Here is a 21395-nt window from a genome sequence, read left to right as displayed (position 1 = left end):
ATGGTAAGGCTATCGATCCAGGTGTGGCACGCCCTCACCTGATCAGCTATCACAATCTCCAGCCCCACGCACGCAAAGGCTATCAATCCAGGTATCGTAAGGCTATCCACGTATAGTAATAAATCATATAGTAATAAATCATAATTAATCCACGTATAGTAATAAATCAATCCAGGTACGGTAATTATATGGTAATAAATTTAAATTACCCCAAAGGCTATCAATCCAGGTATCGTAAGGCCATAACTCGGGAAATATCGAATATGGTAATAAATTTAAATTACCACCAGGTATGGTAAGGCTATCCACGTATAGTAATAAATCATATAGTAATAAATCATAATTAATCCACGTATAGTAATAAATCAATCCAGGTATGATAAGGTCATAACTCAGGAAATTTTGAATATGGTAATTATATGGTAATAAATTTAAATTACCCCAAAGGCTATCAATCCAGATATGGTAAGGCCATAACTCGGGAAATATCGAATATGGTAATAAATTTAAATTACCACCAGGTATGGTAAGGCTATCCATGTATAGTAATAAATCATAATTAATCCACGTATAGTAATAAATCAATTCAGGTATGGTAAGGTCATAACTCAGGAAATTTTGAATATGGTAATTATATGGTAATAAATTTAAATTACCCCAAAGGCTATCAATCCAGGTATGGTAAGGCCATAACTCGAGAAATATCAAATATGGTAATAAATTTAAATTACCACCAGGTATGGTAAGGCTATCGATCCAGGTATGGCACGCCCTCACCTGATCACCTATCACAATCTCCAGCCCCACGCACGCACCAAAGAACCCACCCGGCACCAAACGCAGCTCCTCTCGATCCCCTCGAGTAAACGCCGCCGCCCTCGTGCGATCTTCCTAACACAGACGCCGTCGCCGCCTCCTTCCCACCTACGGCGTCCCCCACGTCCATGGTGACGGCGCTCACGTCCTACACTGACCCTCCGCCTCATATAGGTTGGTCGTTGATGGAGTGGGATGTGCCGCTGCGGTTTGGGGAGGCGCAATCACGATCTGGTTGGGATCTCAATGTGGACTCGTTCTCTGCGATGAAGGATGGCGCTGCCTCCCTGGCAAATGGGATCGGAGGAAGGGGCTCTACGTCGTGAATGTCGGCGAGGCAGCGGCCGAAGACGAGCCCGACGGTGAGCACGGGTGTTCGTCCCATGAAATAGGCGGCCACGGAGGGCGGATCTGAGGCCACCCCAATCACCGGTGGCCCTTCCTCCCTTCGCTCATCGCCTCCATTCTCTCTCTCCTCTAAATCTTTGTCGCCCCTGCCTGATTCTAGCCGACGCCATCCGGCTCTCGCATCGACCACCACCAGCACGGCTGCGGACGAGGTGCAACCGCAGACGCCGCCGCCGCCATCCTCATCCACCTCCTCCACCATCCTTCCCAGCCATTGTCGGGGGCACCCGCCATCTGCGCTCTAGCCCACCCGCTCCCTCCTATCCCCTCCCCCTGCCAGCCAGCCCCGTGATCCATCGCACAGATGGCAGGTACTACAGCGACCTCCTCCCCAGCGGATCCGGCCTCCTCCGATGGAGATCCATCCTGGGCACCGCCTTATTCTCATGCGTGCACGTCTGTATCAACGTCTCATTCCACCTCACCTGAGCCTTTACCTTCCCACCTCTGCTTCAGATCCACATCACTTTGCAAGGTATGTGCTTGATTGTTTCGAACTGGATCGATGGATTGTGCAAGGTACTTTGGGTGTCGTCATTGACGGCAATTGTCACGCCATGCTACCATCGGAGGGGTCCCTCATCGATGATCAGGGTCTTCCGAACTGCACAAGCTCCATTGAGAAGGATGTTTTTAATTCTGGTTTTGCCTACATGATTTCTTTGCCTGTATCTACTTAGCTAATGTCTTCTTATAGATAGTAGCTGCTAAAGTGGTGATCAAAGTTGTTCACTATAAGGAAACAACCATGATAACAAAAGTGTATATTCCCTGACCTTTGACCTGAAGTACTTTTTCATTAGAAACTTGCAACAACCAGGCATTGAAATTAACAACAGCTTCGTACGTACTGAACTAATTTGCAGCAACACGTACTGAACTAAGTTAGGTTATGCTCATCGTTCCAACATGCTTAGTGATAACCACCTAGCAAGCTGATCAAACATGAAAAAATTGAAGTGCTACTGCTAATCGTACTATTCTGAATGTGAAAATCTATTTAATTGGCTCTTCTCTAATTGTACACTTGCATAAATCTCAGATCTTGCAAATTACAGTATAACCATAAAAATCATGCTTTGACTCCTATAGGGCCTTTTGCACTTTAATATGACTAATAATTTGTCTTAATATCACAGATTGTATTACTACCTTTCTAAGTGAACGACATTCAAGAAGGTCATTAAATAAAACCAAGAAATCCTTCTGGTATTAGAGTGTAGAAAAGTTGAGACTATAAAACCAAAAGGTTATATTTACGTTTATTAGAGAAGGTTCTTTACTTTTTATAGGAAAACACAAAATGTTGCGATGTAGAGTCTAGGTGGCGGGCCTCCCTGATCCACTTGGTGGATGAGGGCGACTCCGGTCCTGGCACCCATAGTGCCAGTGATCCAAAAATCATAGGGCCTGGATATAGCTCTAGCAGACGTATGCGGCTTGCGCATCGAGCTTGGTCGTCTCGAGCATGGAGATAGGCGAGTTGTAGACCAAGAGCTGGTACAGAGATAGGCGAGTTGTAGACAAGAGCTGGTGGGCAGCAAGAAACGCATGCACACCAAAGAACAAATCTGAGTCACATGCCTACTTCTATTGATTTCTACAAAGAGCGGCTAGCTTAGATCTTAGACCAGTCGGTCACTGTCGAGGTCGCCAAGGTGATCTTACAGCACCGCCGTGGGGATTTCTCATGATTTTATGTAGGCAAGCCGCAAGCGGTGGTGGTGATTGGCTGGGTGGTGTCGCTGCCTTGGGAAGAGACGAAGTGATGGTAAAAGTAAGCAGGATCCGATGATTCTTCCGTGGGGATAGCCAAAGTCAAGATGTCAACTACAGACTCGTCGCAGACTTGCAGTGAACCTGGATGCGGCGAGCCTGATTTGTGGATCGATGGCGGGTCTTGACTTTGTTAGGCTGGGATTGGATGGTTGCGGAGGATGGTGTGCTTGGTTGGGTTCCCATGGAAGAATGTGGCCTCCTCGTGGATCTGGTCATGCCCATCCTAGAGAACATTGTGTCCCTAGCTCCCTCGAGGAGCAAGGACAGTGCAAGCGGCAGCAGGGGGTAGGGGTAGATGTGGGGAGGGATGTCGGCGGCTGCTCGAAGTCATCATGATGAAACCCTTAATGTCCCATCTTTATCAATAGAAGTGGAAGAGCACGAAGTCGAGATTGGATAGGAGTTTGAGTTTTTTTTGGCACCGATCGGTTCCCCACTTTAGAGATGTATTTTTTTTGCGTGCGAGCAAACAGTGGGTTGATTCTAAAAGGGAGAGGCACTTTTCAACAGAAGTGCATGACGGACCAAAAATATGACCTCATTTTATTCGTTTGATAGATATCGTATTATTCGTTGTTGTTCGTTCGGTGAAATTTTCTAATATTTGATTGTTGTGTTTCTAATTAGAGCACCCCATAATCACCCAATATGAGGGGATGATAAATGAAAGATACTGATTATAAATTTTGAAGAGCCCGTGGCAACGCACGGGCGTTATACTAGTATATATATATATGCATGTATCCTCCGGTTCAAAGAAAGGCTCCAACTCATTTGGAAGCATGAGAAGAAGCCAAGAATCAAACACCCGCGGACATTTGCATGGCATCTCCAGCTACCTAGCATTGCCGAGTCCTTCAAAGATCCATTAGTAACTGTTAGGGAGTACGCGAGCAGCAGCAGCAGCAATGTCGAGTCCTTCAAAGATCCATGTATAACACTAACACATGCTGGTTGGTTGATTGAATCACTTGATGTGGAGCGCTTCCAGTGGCCGGCCCAGCAGGGACAGCACCGTGGCGGCGATGTGCCTCGGCGTTAGGCCGGCCTCCTCCATCTGGTCCTCCGCGGCGCCGTGGTCAATGTACCGGTCCGGCAGGAACATCGACCTCAGCTGCAACAACATCACACCACAAATCTAACCATCAGCGACCACAGTCCGCTGAAAAGTTGCAAGGACACTATTGTATTCTGAGCTGAATGGGGTGTTTACCTTGAGCGGGCCGTCGAGGAGGCCGCTGAGGCTGAGGTAGTGCGCCACGTGGGAGCCGAAGCCTCCGATGGAGCCCTCCTCGGCGGTGATGAGTATCTCGTGCTCGGCCGCGAGGTCACGGATCAGCTCCGTGTCCAGCGGCTTGCAGAAGCGGGCGTCGGCGACGGTGATGAACACGTCGTGCTCCTTCAGCAGCTCCGCCGCCTTCAGGCAGGCCTGCACCATCGTGCCATATCCTAGCAGCGCCACCCTGTTGCCTCCGACGAGCACCCTCCCCTTGCCAACCTGCATGGGGGTGCCTCTGCTGTCGAGAGGCAGCACGGCGCCCACGCCGTTGCCGCGGGGGAAGCGGAAACAGCTTGGGCGGTCGTCGATGGCGCTGGCGGTGGCGACCATGTGCATGAGCTCGGCCTCGTCGGCGGGCGCCATGACCACCATGTTCGGCAGGCAGGCCATGTATGTCACGTCGAACGCGCCGCAGTGCGTGGGGCCGTCCGCGCCGACGAGGCCTGCCCTGTCCAGGGCGAAGCGCACCGGCAGCCGCTGCAGGTCCACGTCGTGCACCACCTGGTCGTACCCGCGCTGCAGGAACGAGGAGTAGATGGCGCAGAACGGCTTCATCCCCTCGGCGGCGAGCCCTGCTGCGAAGGTCACGGCGTGCTGCTCCGCGATGCCCACGTCGAAGCACCGCTCCGGGAACCGCTTCTGGAAGTAGTTGAGCCCCGTGCCGCCGCCCATGGCCGCGTGGATCGCCACCACCTTGTCGTCCACCTCCGCCTCCCGGATGAGCGACTCGGCGAAGTACTGCGTGTACGACAGTGTCGGGCTCTTCGTCTTGAACTGCTTCCCCGTCGTCGGGTCAAACTTGACCACGCCGTGCATCTTGTCAGCGGCGGCCTCCGCCGGCGGGTACCCCTTCCCCTTCTCCGTCACGATGTGGATGAGCACGGGCCCAGACGCCGGCATGGACTTGACCTTCTCGAAGATGGTGACGAGGTCCTCGAGGTTATGGCCGTCCACGGGGCCGATGTAGTAGAGCCCAAGCTCCTCGAAGAGCGATGAGCCCGGGGCGCTCATCATGCCGCGCGCGTACTCATCCACTTTGGCTGCCACCTCGTGCGTCGAGCCCCCGATCTGCTTGGTGACGGTCTTGGCGGCCTCCCGTAGCCGCCGGAGCTTGGTGCTGGACTGGAGCTTGGTGAGAGCCTTGCTCAACGCGCCCACTGGCTTGGCCGGACCGTCGAGGGTGGCCGTCGGGAGGGAGACCTGCTTGTTATCATTGAGGACCACTATCATGTTGGAGTCGAGGTACCCGGAGTTGTTCATGGCCTCGTAGGCCTGCCCGGCGGTCATGGCGCCGTCTCCGATGACAGAGATGACGTGGTTCTGCTTGCCCTGGAGGTCACGCGCGACGGCCATCCCGAGCGCGGCGGAGATGCTCGTGGAGCTGTGGCCGGCGCCGAACGCGTCGTGCACGCTCTCGTCGCGCTTGGGGAACCCGGCGAGGCCGGAGGTCTTCCGGATGGTGTGCATCCGCGACCGGCGGCCCGTGAGGATCTTGTGCGGGTACGACTGGTGGCCGACGTCCCAGATGATCTTGTCCTCGGGCGTGTCGAAGACGTGGTGTAGCGCCACCGTGAGCTCCACCACCCCCAGGCTGGAGCTCAGGTGGCCGCCGGTCTTGGACACCGTGTTCACGATCTCCGCACGGAGCTCCGCGGACAACTGCTCCAAGTCCTGCCATGCCAACCCAGCTTCGTTAAGCTAACTGTTGTTATCGATCACATAGGCAGCCCGAGTTGGAGGAGAATATATAGGTACCGTGGTGGAGAGGTTTTTCATGTGGACGGGGTAGTTGATGGTGTCGAGCAGCGGCGTGGCCGGCTTCTCGCCGGAGTAGTCGATCTTCCACGCGCCCGTCGCCGGCTGCTTCCCCATCACCACCTTCCCGTCGCCGGCGCCGGCGCTGCTAGCCGCGGCCGCAGCGCTCGCACGCAGTTGGAACTGCAAGCGTACGACATCAAATATAATCACCCCGTCAGCAACACATCGATCAAACAGATACTCCGGCGAGCCGAGCCGGCACGGGAGACCTAACCCAAAGGCAAACGTCTCCATGCCAAAGTCGTTAACAGGCAAGAGATCGAGGCCATTTCCCCGGCGATCAATCGGCCGTACGCACCTGCCGCCGACAAGAAGCGTGAGTGATGGCCGGGGCCGCGTGGAACGCGGAAGGCAACGATGCTTGGAGCGCCATTGGAGAAGAGAGACACCGCACGTGGACGTGCACGCACACGGCGCAGCTACTCGTTGCAGCTTGCAATGAACTGTTTCGGCCGGTAGAGGCGACGGGAGGGAGGAGAAGATGAGGCGACACACGGTAGGAGCTGCCGATTAAATAGAGACAATGCATGCGTTGCTTTCTCGAGTACAGCCCCGCCAGATATGTCTCCATACAGGCCAGTTTCCGCGACGGAATGGGTTCGTCCGCCATTATTCGGCTCTCGCGGTCTCTGAAGGTGTTGCACGCGGCGGCAGCTAGCGACCGGAGTAAGCTGCCAAGGATTCTTAATTTTCCCCCATGTTTCTGGGAACAAACGTGCGTGCATGGTTGAACGCGAAACATGTGAGTCACTAGTCAGTGTCGATCGGGACGGTGTGTTTGGAAGTTTGATCGCGGGAATCACATGTTGTGGACTAATGACTTTTTCCCTTCCATCTCAAACTTTCACCCTTCTTTTTTTCTGCCGTTACACACGACCGGGAAGTGCAACGAGAGAGAACTAGTCATCAATCCGTTCGTCTGCGCGGGCTAGTCATCTTGGCACACACAATGATCAAAGTATATATTGCAGTTTTGCTAGTCGACCGAAACTTCGTTATGTCTCAGTTGATGTTATGTTCCTTCGATTTTGCATGGAGATTCATACAAAAAATATATTTTCAGTTTACATACTATATCACTTGACCGAGACTTGGTTAATTCTCAGTCGAGTGAGATCTAACCACGCCCTACTAAAAACAATAAATCATGGTCATGACATCATAATAAATTAATTATGAGGAAATTATATGGTTACAGTCGTACTCGGCCACTTGCATCACACACAGGGCCAAACAGCACTACACGACACACACAGTCTCCTATCACTTCCAACTTGAGTCAGACAATCCTACCCCAAATAATAGAGCACGATAAAACTAAATTGTATGTAAAACGTGAGTCTGCAAGACGCAAAACAGAGCCGACAAATTTTCGTGTTTTCTTTTAATGGATCACAATAACTATAGTATTTGAACCGTTAAAAAAATATTAAGCAGTAATAACATGAAAACATTTGATGGCATGTCTTTTTAAGCACATATACCTCACATGTCGTCTTAGAGCATCTCCATCGGTAACCCCCAAACCGTTCGCAACCGTCCGAACCACGCGGTCTGAACATGTTGTGTCATCCAATGCGGTCCTGCATCGTTTGCAGAACGATCCGGACACACTTTCTCCCGCAAATGGAAGACAAACTAGGGAAGGAGAGCTTGGCGGGCATCCGGACAGTAGCCACAACCTCTTCTGACCACCCTAGCCTACCCAAAAACCTCTTCCCTGGCCCGCGCGCGTTCCCACCCATGCGCCAACTGGCCGCGTTCATGTCGTTGTAGAGCGTCCAGTCCACATTGAAGCCGGCCCAGAGTGGACGTGACCTCTCACTGGCTCCGGCATTGAAGCGGCATGTCAGACGAGCGGGCCGCCTGCGACGGCGTCCCCGGTGTCCGCGCCTGTTCAATGCCGGAGACGCATTACTAGACAGGATGAGACAGATATCTACCACGCCCATTCAATGCCCGTCCGTCCGTATGCTGCCGTTAAGCAGGCTCATCGGCGAGAAACCCACTCCGGCACCGCGCATTGATGCACCAGGACGTTAGGCCTCACCGAAATTATCTATCTAAAGGCGGCCACACCCAGTTAACTCCACGCCACAACACAAGCCACTCTATATCCTCCTCCCTTGCACCACATCCGCCATGACTGCAGGCGGCAACACTCGGTGGGAGAGCCTTTTCACGGAGATGAAGCACGAGGCGGCCGCCCTTGCGGCCGCTTGGCAGAGCCACCGTGCCAAGCAGATCAAGGTCAGCATGCCGACCAACTCGCCCGGCATCTTCAACGAGGAGGACGACCCCACGATGGAGATGGGCTCTGACGACACCGCATTGGAGCCCGCGCATGTGCATGCCGACTTCACCATGGAGCTGGCGCAAGCGCACTACAACGTCGCCATGGCGGAGGAGTGGCCTGCGTCGGCGCCTATGTCGGTGTTCCAGCAGGCGCGGGAAGAACAACGATACAACATGTTTCTCCTAGAGCAGAACTGGCTGGCAGAGAGCCAAATCGACGGCGAGAGGCGTTGCGGCCATGCCGTGGCGAATCTCAACTTCGTCGCAGAGTAGCGAGCGATCTACGAGGCCGCCCGCGCTCAAGCCGCTGCTCGCCAGGAAGCGGCTGGCGCGAAGGCGCAGCTGCAGGCGTTCGCGGACGAGAACAACGCGAGTCGCGCCTCCTACGTGCCGCCAACGAACTTTCGGGCGGCGCGGTGGGACGACTAGAGCGTCGGCGCAATCATTTCCATCATGGACCTCACGTCCACCGGCGACATACAAGGCAAGGAATCCTCCAAGGATGAGTAGGGCGGGGGGCGGCAGGGCCTTGTGTCCCATGTGGGTCGGTCCGTCTCCGGTGTTCTACTCTTCCTCGCCAAAAAACGCATCTTCATTTCATCGGACTTATCGCCCGTGCTCATGGAGACGACGGATGGAGAACGCGGTCCCAGGAAGGGCACAACAAGGGCTTGGACGCCGGCAGCCGGCGTAGGACAGGTTTAGAGTTCGGAACGTTTTTTTTTCTAAATATAATGAAAATCCGCTGTGTTTGCTTGAATGTCGACGCTTTATATGAAATCCGCTGGGTTTGCACGAATTTCGCCCGATTAGTTGAAAAAGTTGTTAAAATGTATGCGGCTAACATTGGATGCGGGCTCCGGCATCAGTATCCGCGAACAGAAGCGGAAGCAACTTTGCCAGTCAGCGTTGAAGATGCCCTTATGCTTTCTCTGCTTGGTAAATAAGGGCATGCCCACTAATAGATAGCAGAATTTTACCCAGCTACACATTTCACAACTGAAAATCTGGAGGAAAACTGCAAACTTGGAAAGTCGCGGTCGTTATACAGCCCACAGTTTTTGTACTCGGTTAATCTTAGATTCCTCAATCCCCAGACAGACTAGTCAAGCTGGATCAAAAGTGAGCAGCAGCATAACCTTGTTGCAGGGAGAAGAAAAAGAAGAACAAGAACTAATAGATGGCTGTTGCACCTGGTGTACGCTCATGTCAATCCAAAACCAACCTGCTCTTCGCTGTTCAAACAAAAACCTGCAGACCTTCCCCTAAAAAAATAAAAAGCTGCAAACCAAATCAAATATATTATGATTAAATTCCCAAAATAATTGTATGCATAACTGGCCCATTAGCTCAGCTGGTTAGAGCGTCGTGCTAATAACGCGAAGGTCGCAGGTTCGAGACCTGCATGGGCCATTTATCTTTTTTTTCACTGTTGAAATTGCAAAAAAGAAAAGGTAAAAAAATATAATTTTGGCTTCGCCCGGGTTCGAACCGGAGACCTTCAGTGTGTTAGACTGACGTGATAACCAACTACACCACGAAACCGTTGTGACAATTGCTGGAGTCAAGTTTTAAGAAACCAAAGCGACCTAACTACACCACGAAACCTTCATGCCCTTTTGATCCACCTGACTTATATCACATCGCTTTTTGCGTTCACTAAGGAGGCAAGCGCGTGGCAGATTGAGATTTCTATAGCAAAGCACGGAACAAAGTGTGCAATATTCAACAAGGACTCGCATTAAATAAATTTCATTTGTGTTTCTAATCGATGAAAAGTAACTCTTGAAATACCGGACATGCATAGACATGGTCTGCCCACAACATCTCCAATGCCTCGAGCGTGTTCGGATGGAGAGATGAGGGTGGAAGGGCTAGGACATATTAATAGCGAGTGAGAAATATTTCTTAAATATACTCAACTTCATGTATTTTCTGTGCAACTCATGCAAACTATGTTGCCAAGACCTCGTATGCCGCGGTGTCTTTGGTTTCAATGACAAGGCTAGATGAGTTAGGACTTAGCTCGCCGCTAGGTATGTTTCAATCAATATTGATTTTTTTCCTCTTTTGGTTTCAATCAATATTGATTTTTTTGTCATATATACTCGAAATAGTATGCCAGCCTTCGTACCTAGGCTCTTGAGACCCAATGCCTATGCTCTGCTAGGTATAAGAGATGATTCGTGAGTTCGAGCTATCACCTCTTTTGATGCATTCTCTATTTTTTTTTTGAAGTGTCCAGCATAGCTGGTTTTCATTTCATTTAGCAGGGAGAGAGGTTACTATGGTTGATCAAGCGATCAGGAAAAACAGAGGCGTTACATCTTAGATCAGGCCCCCAAGACTTAGACCATCCAGGAAAACCTAAGCTACCGTACGCACAGGGAGATCTCTCACGTCACTTCCCCAAAGGGCTGTTGGATGCATCTTGCGCCGGCAAGTCGCCATTGCTCCATGTCGCTCTGGCATGCTTTGATGATGTGCCGTGCGTCCGCCTATTTGCCCCTGAAAACACAAGCATTCCTTTCCAACCAGATGTGCCATGAGACAAGGGCGATCATGGTCTTTGTGCCCTTCCTGTGCTCTTGGGCTGCGACAGCCACAATCTTCTGAACTTTGGCCGTTGTCGTTGTATCACTGCTCCACACCCGCTGGTTCAAAGAGCTGCACCCCGTCCATGATGCCGCGGTGTTCCATACCTGCATTGCCACGGGACACTCCCAGGCCAGATGCAGCGACGTCTCCAGGCTGCGCAGGTACAAGGGGCAAAAGTAGCCATTCGGCCATCCTCTCCTCTGAAGACGGTCATTGCACCAGAGTCTGTCCAGGTGCAATAGCCATAGGAACATTTTCACTTTCCCTGGAGCCCAGATCTTTCAAATGATGTTTTTGAAACTGCATGGTTGATTGCTGTCGAATTGTGCGTTATACGCCGACCTTGCCGAGTAGTTGCCCGAGCTGCAGAGCTTCCATTTGATCGTGTCCGGGTCCTGAGGCTCCAGGTTGATTTGAGCCCCTCTAATCTCTCTTGCCAGCTGCACGACTTGATGGACAATGGTGTTATAGTCGCCGTTGTTGCGGAGGTCGAGGATCCATCGATCAGCTGTCAGAGCTTCCTTTACGCTTCTGTTCTTGCGGATGGATCGGGCAAACAGATCGGGGTATGCCAAGCATAGCTGCCGCCCTCCCAGCCATGAACAGGACCAGAAAGATGCACTAGTCCCATTTCCGATGGTCACCGCCGTGGAGGCCGTGAAAAGAGCCCGGTCGGCTGCGTCGCACGGCGTCCCGGTGCCGACCCAAGGCCTGGTTGGCTGCCTCCAGGATAGCCACAACCAGCGCAACCGCAGGGCCTGGGCGAAACGAGTGAGGTCGGGGATGCCTAGCCCGCCCCGCTGCTCCGGCTTGGTGACAGATGCCCATCCAACCTTGCATTTGCCGCCCGAGATTTCTTCGTCGCCCGCCCAGAGGAATCGCCGTCTTGCCTTGTCGATCTCCTTTATGAACCTCTTTGGGATTCGCAGCGCCGTGAACGACGCGAAGGTAGGCATGGCAGAAAGCACACAGCGTACTAGGACACGGCGTCCTGCCAATGGCAAGAGTTTCCCTTTCCAGCCAGCGAGCCTCGCTCTAATTCCGTCGAGGATGGCCTGAAGATGGACTAACTTGATGCGGCCGATCGTGACAGGAAGCCCTAGGTATTTAAACGGGAACACCGCCGTGGGGCCAGCGAAATTGTGCAGAACATCCTGAATGTCTATGTCGTTGCATCTAATGGGTATCGCTGAAGATTTTGACAGATTGACGCGAGCCCCGTCGCATCGCCGAAAAGTTGTAGAAGATCTAGTAGGTTGTCTATATCTGTGTGATTGGGGTTTATGAAGATAATGGCATCGTCTGCGTACAGGCTTGTGCGCATCCGCACCACCGCGCCTGGGATGGAGCTCAGCACGCCGGATCTAGTAGCGGCCTCCAACAGTCGGTGGAGGGAGTCGATGCAGAGTATGAAGAGCAGCGGCGACAATGGATCACCCTGCCGCAGCCCTCGTAAGTGCAAGAAACAGCTGCCCGGGACGCCGTTCAACAAGCAGGCCGAAGAGGAGGTTGACAGAAGGAGCGCTACCCAATCTATCCACCGATGCGAGAAACCTAATCTCTGAAGAAGTTCTATCAAATATTCCCATGATACACTATCAAAAGCCTTGGCGATGTAAAGCTTGAGGAGAAGGGCCGGGGTTCTAGTTCTATGCAGCGCCTGGATCGTGTTCTGAACGTACAAATAGCTATCATAAATACATTTCTTCCTCTGAAAAGAAGATTGCGCAGGGGAGATGATCCGGTCGATGACAGCGGCGAGTCTCATGGATAAAACCTTGGTGATCAACTTTGCAACAGAATGTATGAGACTGATGGGCCTAAAATCAGAGATTCTAGTTGCCCCATCCTTCTTTGGGAGAAGGGCGATCATGGCCGTGTTGAGCTCGGCGAAGTTTCCATCAGCCAGCCTGTAGAAGCTGTCAAAAACTGCCATGACATCATCTTTAATCGTTGCCCAGCATGATCGATAAAAAGTGTCTGAGAAACCATCTGGGCCTGGCACTTTTTCTGCCGGGGAGGCCTGAATCGCAGCCCAAACCTCCTGCTCAGAGAAAGGGATGTCCAGTCCTTCATTCTGCAGCGTTGGCATGTCGAGCTCCTCCCAGTTGAGAGTGCCTCCTCTGTTCTCCTTGTTGCCCAGTAGATTAGTGAAATGATTGTGGATGATAGATGCTTTGTCTTCATGTGCCGTGGCAATGACCGTATTAGTTTGCAGTGAGTGAATGAAGTTCTTTCTTCTCCTTGAGTTGATCTTCGCTTGGAAAAAGGCCGTGCGTGCATCACCAGCTTTGAGCCAAGAAATCCTTGAGGCCTATCTTTTCCTTGCTCTTTCCACAGCCGCCAGCCCCAGAGTTCTCATTTTGAGTTGTTTCCTCAGGAGAAATTCACTCTCCGACAGCCTTCTGCTCTCTTGCGCAATATCCAGTCGGAGAATCACTTGGCAAGCCAGATGGAACTGCAACTTTGCATCACTAAAGTGAGCTCTTGCCCAAATTTTCAGATCTGCTGCCATCCTCTTCATCTTCTTCACCAAACGGACGAAAGGGCATGAGTGATATACCGGCCGCTGCCAAGCCCGGTCAACAGTTTCATGGAAATGTGGGAAAATGGGCCAGAAATTTTCAAAACGGAACATCGGCTTTCTACACGGAGCAGCGGTGTTTGCCAGGAGGAGGGGACAGTGATCCGAGCAGGCCGTCGATTCCGCCATCAGGATGTATGAGGGGAAGAGGGCCTCCCATTCCAGGTTGCAGAACACTTTGTCGATACTGACCAAAGTTGGATCTTCCCTCTCATTTGACCATGTAAATCTCCTGTTCTTGCACTTAATTTCTCTAAGGCTTGCTCTGTCGATTGCTGCTCTGAACATGCCCATGATCCTCCGGTTTAGATTGAGGTTGTTTTTATCACGGGCTTCATAAATGATGTTAATATCCCCGTTTATCAGCCACGACTTTCCAGATGGTGGCGCTGCATGGGCAAGTTCAGCAAGGAATGCATCTTTGCGTGTGTCATCTACGGGGCCGTAGACTGTTGTCAGCCAGAACCAAGATCCGTCGTGCAGCACCTTGACTTTGCCCGTGATCGAGAAACACCCGACTGCTTGAGAGGCAAAACTGACGCTTCTCTTGTTCCATAGTATGGCAACTCCTCCTCTGGTGCCCATGGCTGGAAGAACGGCGCATCCTTCTAATGTGTTTCCTCCCAGCTCCCTGACAGTGGACTGCTGCCAACTTTCCAGCTTGGTTTCCTGAAGACAGAGTATGGATACATGCTGCGCTTCTGCAACTTGACGCACTGCAGTTCTCTTCGCCGGCGAATTCAGCCCTCGTACATTCCAACTCAAAATCGCAGGTGTTGTACTATTCATTGGACACACACATTCTCTCCAAAAATAACGAACACATGAGCCATCAGCAAGCGCTTCCATTCCGACAGCTAACATTTGCATTACCATACTGAAACTGAAACTGAAACACATCCGGGCTCGCCGGGGAATGCCGTCGACCACCAATAGGCCCCAAACCTCGACGACGCAAACCATGCCTCCTACCACTACTGGGACAAAGAAGAACTAAACCTAACTTGAGCCACCCTAATGGCGGCCGCTGCCGGAAACTACAGACGAAACAGAGATAGCAATGAAGACCTAACATGACTACATTACGGCCTCCTCGGCAGCAGCTTCAGGTCCCGCCATCCCCACGGCAACACGGAGCGCGTCCTTGTTGAGCCTGGTCAACTTGGCGATGATGCCGATGTCATCATCGGTGAGGGGCTCGTCGAACCTACGGATGAGGGCCTCCGCCGCTTTGGCCGTCATCTTCTCCTTGGGACCTAGCAGCCCCAGCTGTCGTGGTTCTAAGTCTGACAGTAGAATGGGGGGTAAGTATGGAGAGGCAAGATCCTAGCTATGGAGTAGTTGTATACGCAAGGGATTTACGAGTTCAAGCCCTTCTCGGAGGAAGTAACAGCCCTACGTCTTGGAGCCCGGAGGCGGTCGACTGGATTATATGCGTATGAGTTACAGGGGTGCGAACCCTTTACACTGAGGAGGGGGTGGTTTATATAGTGTCTGCCAGACCCCTCCGGCCCTTAGTTATGCAGGGTTTAAAGTACATAAAGATGGGCGTTACTGGTAACGCCTTACATAAAGTGTCATCATGACTATAAAGACTACTTAATTATAGACCGTTTGGATGCAGAGTGGCTCTTGATCTCCTGGTGGTCGAGTGAGTCTTCATGGTCGAGTGCCTTCGAGTCCGTCGAGTGGAATCTCTCTTAGTCGACTAGAAGGTAGCTTCTTCTGAAGATGTCCTTGGGGAGGGTACTTTGGATAGGCCCGTGACCCTACCCTAGGTACATGACTTCATCATTAGCCCCCGAATGGATCGAGGTTTGAGTGAGGAAGGAGTTGATAATCTTTCCGACCCGTTTTTGTGTTCTGAACATGTCTCATCTTGAATCAATAATCTTTTGCAACGATGGCAACAACTTTTCTTTCAGTCGCCTTGATCCATTCCTTTCTTTTGTCGAGTGAACTTTTGAACTTAGTGAACTTCCGAGCGACGGATCGCAGGAAATCTATTGCCTGACAGATTGATCTGCCGTTAGCGGATTTTGTGGGATCTGAATTTTGGGAAGCGCGCGAAGCGGGGCGGCCCGCTGTACTCGGATGGGATAGGGCGTGGACGCCTCGATTTTCGCGCCACCTTTTTCGCCACGTATCACGCGTGCGCGACTGTTTCGGGATGTGACAGGATCGCCCGGGCCTACCTGTCAGCCACTCGGAAGCGACTTTATATAAAGCGCCGGGCGAGGGTTTTTGAACGGTGCCTTCTCATTCTTCCCTCTGCCCTCTCCGCCTCCGCCTGCTGCGCCTGCTCTCGCCTCCGCCCATCCGCTCCTCGCGTGCTTCGCCGGCGACAATGGTGAAGGAGAAGACGGCGGCCTTGGAGCGCGCGAAGAAAGCAACGGCGACGGGGAAAGCGAAGGGGAGAGCGCCCAGTCGGGGCGGATCTTCGTCAAGGTCTTGCCTGCCGCAAGGTTGGGTCCAAGGGGATTGGATCCGCTCGACCATCACCGAGGCAGATCTCAATGACCTAGCGAACGAGGGATTGATCCCCCACGGGTCGGCGAGGCTCCCGGGGTCCGAGTGGCAACTACAGCCGCAGGAGGGTGAGTGTGTTCTCCTAGCCACACATGTAGATCGTGGATTCTCTCTGCCGCCGAGTGTTTTCTTCCGAGGATTTCTGAACTTCTTTGGGGCGTAACTCCATCATGTCACTCCCAATTCTATTGCCTATCTTGCTGCTTTCGTGTCCATGTGCGAGAACTTCCTGGGTTGTCGACCACACTGGGGTCTCTTTAAGCACATATTCACCTGTCGCTCACAGACGGTGAAAAAGGCGAGTCCGGACGATGACAGGACTAGGGTTATCCAAATGTGCGGGGGTCTTGGGATTCAGATGAGGAGTAAGAGCACTTTCCCGGCCATGACCCTTCCTGAGTCGGTCAGAGGGTGGCAGTCGACCTGGTTCTACTGCCAAGACGAGTCGACGCCGGGGCAGTCGACTGGTCTCCCTCCGTTCTCCATGAACCGAGTGAATAAACCCTCTTCTCTGAAGGTGCTTCCTGAGGAGAAACCTCAAGTAAGAATGTTGATGGAGCGCGTAATCCAGCTTGTTTGAGACGGAGTGACGGGTATGGATCTTCTGGAGGTCTTCCTGAGGCGGCGTATCCAACCGCTCCAGTACCGAGGCCATCCGATGTGGCTGTACTGTGGAACCGAAGACACCACTCGGGTCCATCCAGAAGCAGTCGACGACGCCACGCTGGAGAGGTGGGTGGCCGCAATCACAGGGAGTAAGGACAACCCACGAGGGGCTAGGAGGATCCCACCACTCGACCATTCCTACACACCGGACACGGTATGACCACTTATCTTCGATTGTAATCTTGCCTCGTTCATTCTGCTTTGCTGCGAATCGGTTGATTGACCTTTGTTTTGTTTTGTTGTCTGTCAGGCTACCACCGAATTATACTCAATGCCCAATGGAGCGCAAACGCCGACTGAGGAGGAGGAAGGAAGTGGAGGCGAAAGTCCAGAGGAGTGGGAATCGAATGCTGACGACGATGACGATGGTGATGACTCTGGCGAGGAGGAAGAGGGAGAGGAGGAGGAGGAGGAAGTTGTACCTCCTCGCTCAGAGAGACGTTTGAAGCTTGTCCATGATCCTGCGGCTGAGCGCGGTAAGGGGGTCGCAACCGCCACGCAATCGACCAAGCGCCCTCGGACCACTTCTCCGGCACCGACTGAGAAAGCTCCAAAGCAATCTCGAGTGGTGCCGCCGAAGCCGGCGAAAGTCTTGCCGAAGATGAAGATGGTGATCCCCACAATCTCAGGGTAATGGCGTAGCTTGAGTTTTCCCGTTTCATGAACTTGTTCTTTGTCGACTCATGGGCTAATCGACTGACTTATGGAACTGCAGTGCTGCTACTTCTGATACCTCCGCCAGGGCCGAAGACCATGAGATGGAGGATGCTGTTACTTCAAGACCTAGTATGACTCTGGTAGTTCCGTCTTCAGTCGATTGACCTCTTGTCTCTAATTTCGGTTCGTTTCCGCAGCTTCTTCTAACGTCGTTATTGACCTTCTGGATGACGACGACAAGGAGCCACTGAGGCAGAGGAGGAGCAGGAAAGCGTCTGCTGGCAAGGCGACTCGGGACGCGCCAGCACCCGATACGTTGATCGTGGAGGGAGACAATGTCACTCGGCCTACCGTATCCTTTGCGGTGCCGTTGACGAGTGCTCGCCCTTCATCGTCGAGTGTTGCTCAACCTTCGCTTTTCTCAACCCACCACGTCCCAGAAGACCAAGCTAGTGCCGCTAAAGAAGCAATACGCCAGGCGGGGGTCATGATGGAGCAAGTGAAGGCAATCCGAGAAGCCAGCCAGGCAGCCTATGACGCCACTTCAGCTCTTCAGAGTAATGTTCAGGTCAGTCAGTCACCGCCTGTTCTGTTAGGATATGATATCTGAAAATCCTTTTTTCTGAAATTCTTAGAGTTTGTCCTACACCCACTGGGTGTGTCGATTGAAATTCTGGGTTAGTGGGGGCACGCTGAGTGCACCCACTGGGTGTAGTCCCCAAGGCTATGGTGGACTGCTGGTAGTCGACCATAGTCTTTATGTCTTAAGCTTTTTCCTTACTCGACTAGGTCGAATGGATTCATAGACCGGTGGGGGCACGCTGAGTGCACCCACTGGGTGTAGTCCCCGAGACTGTGGTCGACTGCTGGCAGTCGACGATAGTCTGAAGAACACCTCCTGTTTTTTTGTGTGTTGGTGGTCGACTGGTCGACTCTCACTGATTTAGACTAGTGGGGGCACGCTGAGTGCACCCACTGGGTGTAGTCCCCGAGACTATGGTCGAATGTTTGTATTCGACCGTAGTCTTAGAAACGCTATGACTTTTTCTTAGTCACTCGGAAGTGAATTGTCCTTGACATCTGTCGATTGGTTCTTCGCAGAAATCCTGCGATCTTGCGGCTCGTTACACTGAGATGGAGAACAAACACATCCAGCTCGAGCTTGATCTGAAGCTGACCCAGGAGAACTTAACGAAGGCGAAGGAGGAAGCTAAAGGTATGTTTGGTGAGGTCTTCGACGACTGCCTTTGCCCTTCGTTTGTTTCAGAGTCTGATCTCACTGTAATTTTGCAGACAAAGTGAATGCTGCCCTGAAGAAGAAAGACCTTGACTTGGCTGAGATGCACAAAGCGGCTTTAGAGAAGACCAGGCTCGCAGACGAGAAGCTGGCTTCAGTCACCAAGCTCGAAGAAGAAAATGCCAATCTGAAAGCTGCTCTTGATGCTGCCAACAAGGAGGTCAGTCGACTGAAAAGCGATAAGATCGCCCTGAATGATAAGGCCAGTGAGTTAGCGGGAAAGAAGAACGATTTGGAGGCTTATCTAGGTGGACTCGCCAAAAAGCTATTCCTCATGCTTGAAGGTAATCTTTTGTACCAAACAGACAATTTAACTGTGATCTTCCACTCGACTGTTGTCTTGATTCAGTGGTTGAACTTTGCAGAATTTTGCCAGAACTTTGAAGAGGAGACTGGCCGATTGGAAGTAAACTTGGATCCCATCAATTCTCCCGTGAAAGATGAAGTCACCATGAATGTGCTCCGGCTCGAATCTCGCGTTGCTGCTGTCATCGACTATCTCGCAAGACTGAAGGTCGCAACTTCTCGCATCGACACAACACTCTGGCCAAGAGAGATGGTCCAGAACGACCTCGAGTCCCTGATGACTCGACTGAATGAAGTCCCAAGTCGAGTGCAGGAGTGGAAAAAATCTTCTGCTAGGTGCGGTGCGGATGTTGCTCTGTCCTTGGTCCGCGTTCACTGCAAGGATGCACGAGAGGACAAGCTGGCGGCCCTTAGGGTGGCTAACACCAAGAAGTACGACTTCCAATCTTTCATGGAGACCTTCATCGCCGCTGCCACCCGGATTGCAGATGGAATCGACCTGGACGAGTTTGTTGCACCATCCAGCCCTCCATAGGAGGGGTAAAAAACTTCTGAGCTTGATACTTTAAATTTGCCTCGGTATGTCGAGTGATTTTTGTAACCGACAAAACTTAACAGGCTTAGCGCCTGAGCACTTTCGGTTCCGTTTAGGCTTTATCCGAACCTGGATTCGACGTTGAATATGTTTGCATCCGGTTTGAGGTGTCTTTTGCAGGTTGAAGCGAGGCGCTCATTGCAATCGACTTGTTCGCCAATATACTTAAGCGAGCACTGGGCAGCAGCTAAGCCCCCGAGTGGGAGGTCTGCTCTCCACTCGGTAGGATTTTCAAAAACTTAGGCAAGCACTGGGCTGCAGCTAAGCCCCCGAGTGGGAGGTCTGCTCTCCACTCGGTAGGATTTTCAAAAACTTGGGCGAGCACTGGGCTGCAGCTAAGCCCCCGAGTGGGAGGTCCGCTCTCCACTCGGTAGGATTTTCAAAAACTTAGGCGAGCACTGGGCTGCAGCTAAGCCCCCGAGTGGGAGGTCTGCTCTCCACTCGGTAGGATTTTCAAAAACTTAGGCGAGCACTGGGTTGCAGCTAAGCCCCCGAGTGGGAGGTCTGCTCTCCACTCGGTAGGATTTTCAAAAACTTAGGTGAGCACTGGGCTGCAGCTAAGCCCCCGAGTGGGAGGTTTGCTCTCCACTCGGTAGGATTTTCAAGGCGTACCTCTAGAGAGGAAGGTAACAGTCGACCTGTACCTCGTCCTCCTTGCGGATCGTACATTGTATTTGTGGCGTAGCTCAGAAGGAGAGGGTAGCAGTCGACCTGCACCTCGCTTTCCTTGCGTAGCGCATGTTGTATTTGTGGCGTAGCTCGGAAGGAGAGGGTAGCAGTCGACCTGCACCTCGCCTTCCTTGCGTAGCGCACGTTGTATTTGTGGCATAGCTCGGAAGGAGAGGGTAGTAGTCGACCTGCACCTCGTCTTCCTTGCGTAGCGCATGTTGTATTTGTGGCGTAGCTCGGAAGGAGAGGGTAGCAGTCGACCTGCACCTCGTCTTCCTTGTGTAGCGCACGTTGTATTTGAACTTAGGCGAGTACTTGGACTGCAGCTAAGCCTCCGAGTGGAAGGCTGGCTTACCACTCGGTAGGGTTTTGTTTAACTTAGGCGAGTACTTGGACTGCAGCTAAGCCTCCGAGTGGAAGGCTGGCTTGCCACTCGGTAGGATTTGGTTTAACTTAGGCGAGTACTTGGACTGCAGCTAAGCCTCCGAGTGGAAGGCTGGCTTACCACTCGGTAGGATTTTGTTTAACTTAGGCGAGTACTTGGACTGCAGCTAAGCCTCCGAGTGGAAGGCTGGCTTGCCACTCAGTAGGATTTTGTTTAACTTAGGCGAGTACTTGGACTGCAGCTAAGCCTCCGAGTGGAAGGCTGGCTTACCATGTTGGAAATATGCCCTAGAGGCAATAATAAAAGTATTATTATATTTCATTGTTCATGATAATTGTCTTTTATTCATGCTATAACTGTATTATCCGGAAATCGTAATACACGTGTGAATACTTAGACCACACTATGTCCCTGGTAAGCCTCTAGTTGACCAGCTCGTTGTGATCAACAGATAGTCATGGTTTCCTGACTATGGACATTGGATGTCGTTGATAACGGGATCACATCATTAGGAGAATGATGTGATGGAAAAGACCCAATCCTAAGCATAGCATAAAAGATCGTGTAGTTCGTTTTGCTAGAACTTTGCAAGTGTCAAGTATCTCTTCCTTCGACCATGAGATCGTGTAACTCCCGGATACCGTAAGAGTGCCTTGGGTGTATCAAACGTCACAACGTAACTGAGTGACTATAAAGGTGCATTACAGGTATCTC

General features: G+C 51.9%; 1 protein-coding gene and 2 non-coding genes across 3 annotated transcripts; 1 reads left to right on the top strand and 2 right to left on the bottom strand.

The window, feature by feature from the left end:
* Positions 1-3663: 3663 nt before the first annotated feature.
* On the bottom strand, positions 3664-6571 carry LOC119349457 (probable 1-deoxy-D-xylulose-5-phosphate synthase 2, chloroplastic). The gene is made up of 4 exons (XM_037617496.1): positions 6399-6571; positions 6038-6220; positions 4217-5953; positions 3664-4117 (listed from the first exon to the last, which is right to left on the bottom strand). Exons 1-4 carry the CDS (start codon positions 6471-6473, stop codon positions 3971-3973), a joined length of 2142 nt encoding a protein of 713 aa, XP_037473393.1. The 5' UTR covers positions 6474-6571; the 3' UTR covers positions 3664-3970.
* Positions 6572-9734: 3163 nt separating this feature from the next.
* On the top strand, positions 9735-9808 carry TRNAI-AAU. Its single transcript has one exon. It is a non-coding gene; the product is annotated as a tRNA-Ile (tRNA).
* Positions 9809-9866: 58 nt separating this feature from the next.
* TRNAV-AAC lies at positions 9867-9940 on the bottom strand. Its single transcript has one exon. It is a non-coding gene; the product is annotated as a tRNA-Val (tRNA).
* Between the last annotated feature and the right edge of the window lie 11455 nt (positions 9941-21395).

The sequence above is a fragment of the Triticum dicoccoides genome, chromosome 1B (assembly GCF_002162155.2).
Source record: "Triticum dicoccoides isolate Atlit2015 ecotype Zavitan chromosome 1B, WEW_v2.0, whole genome shotgun sequence".
Classification (NCBI taxonomy): Eukaryota; Viridiplantae; Streptophyta; class Magnoliopsida; order Poales; family Poaceae; genus Triticum; species Triticum dicoccoides.
Note: the sequence above shows the minus strand (reverse complement) of the source record. Positions and strands in the feature narration are given on the sequence as shown.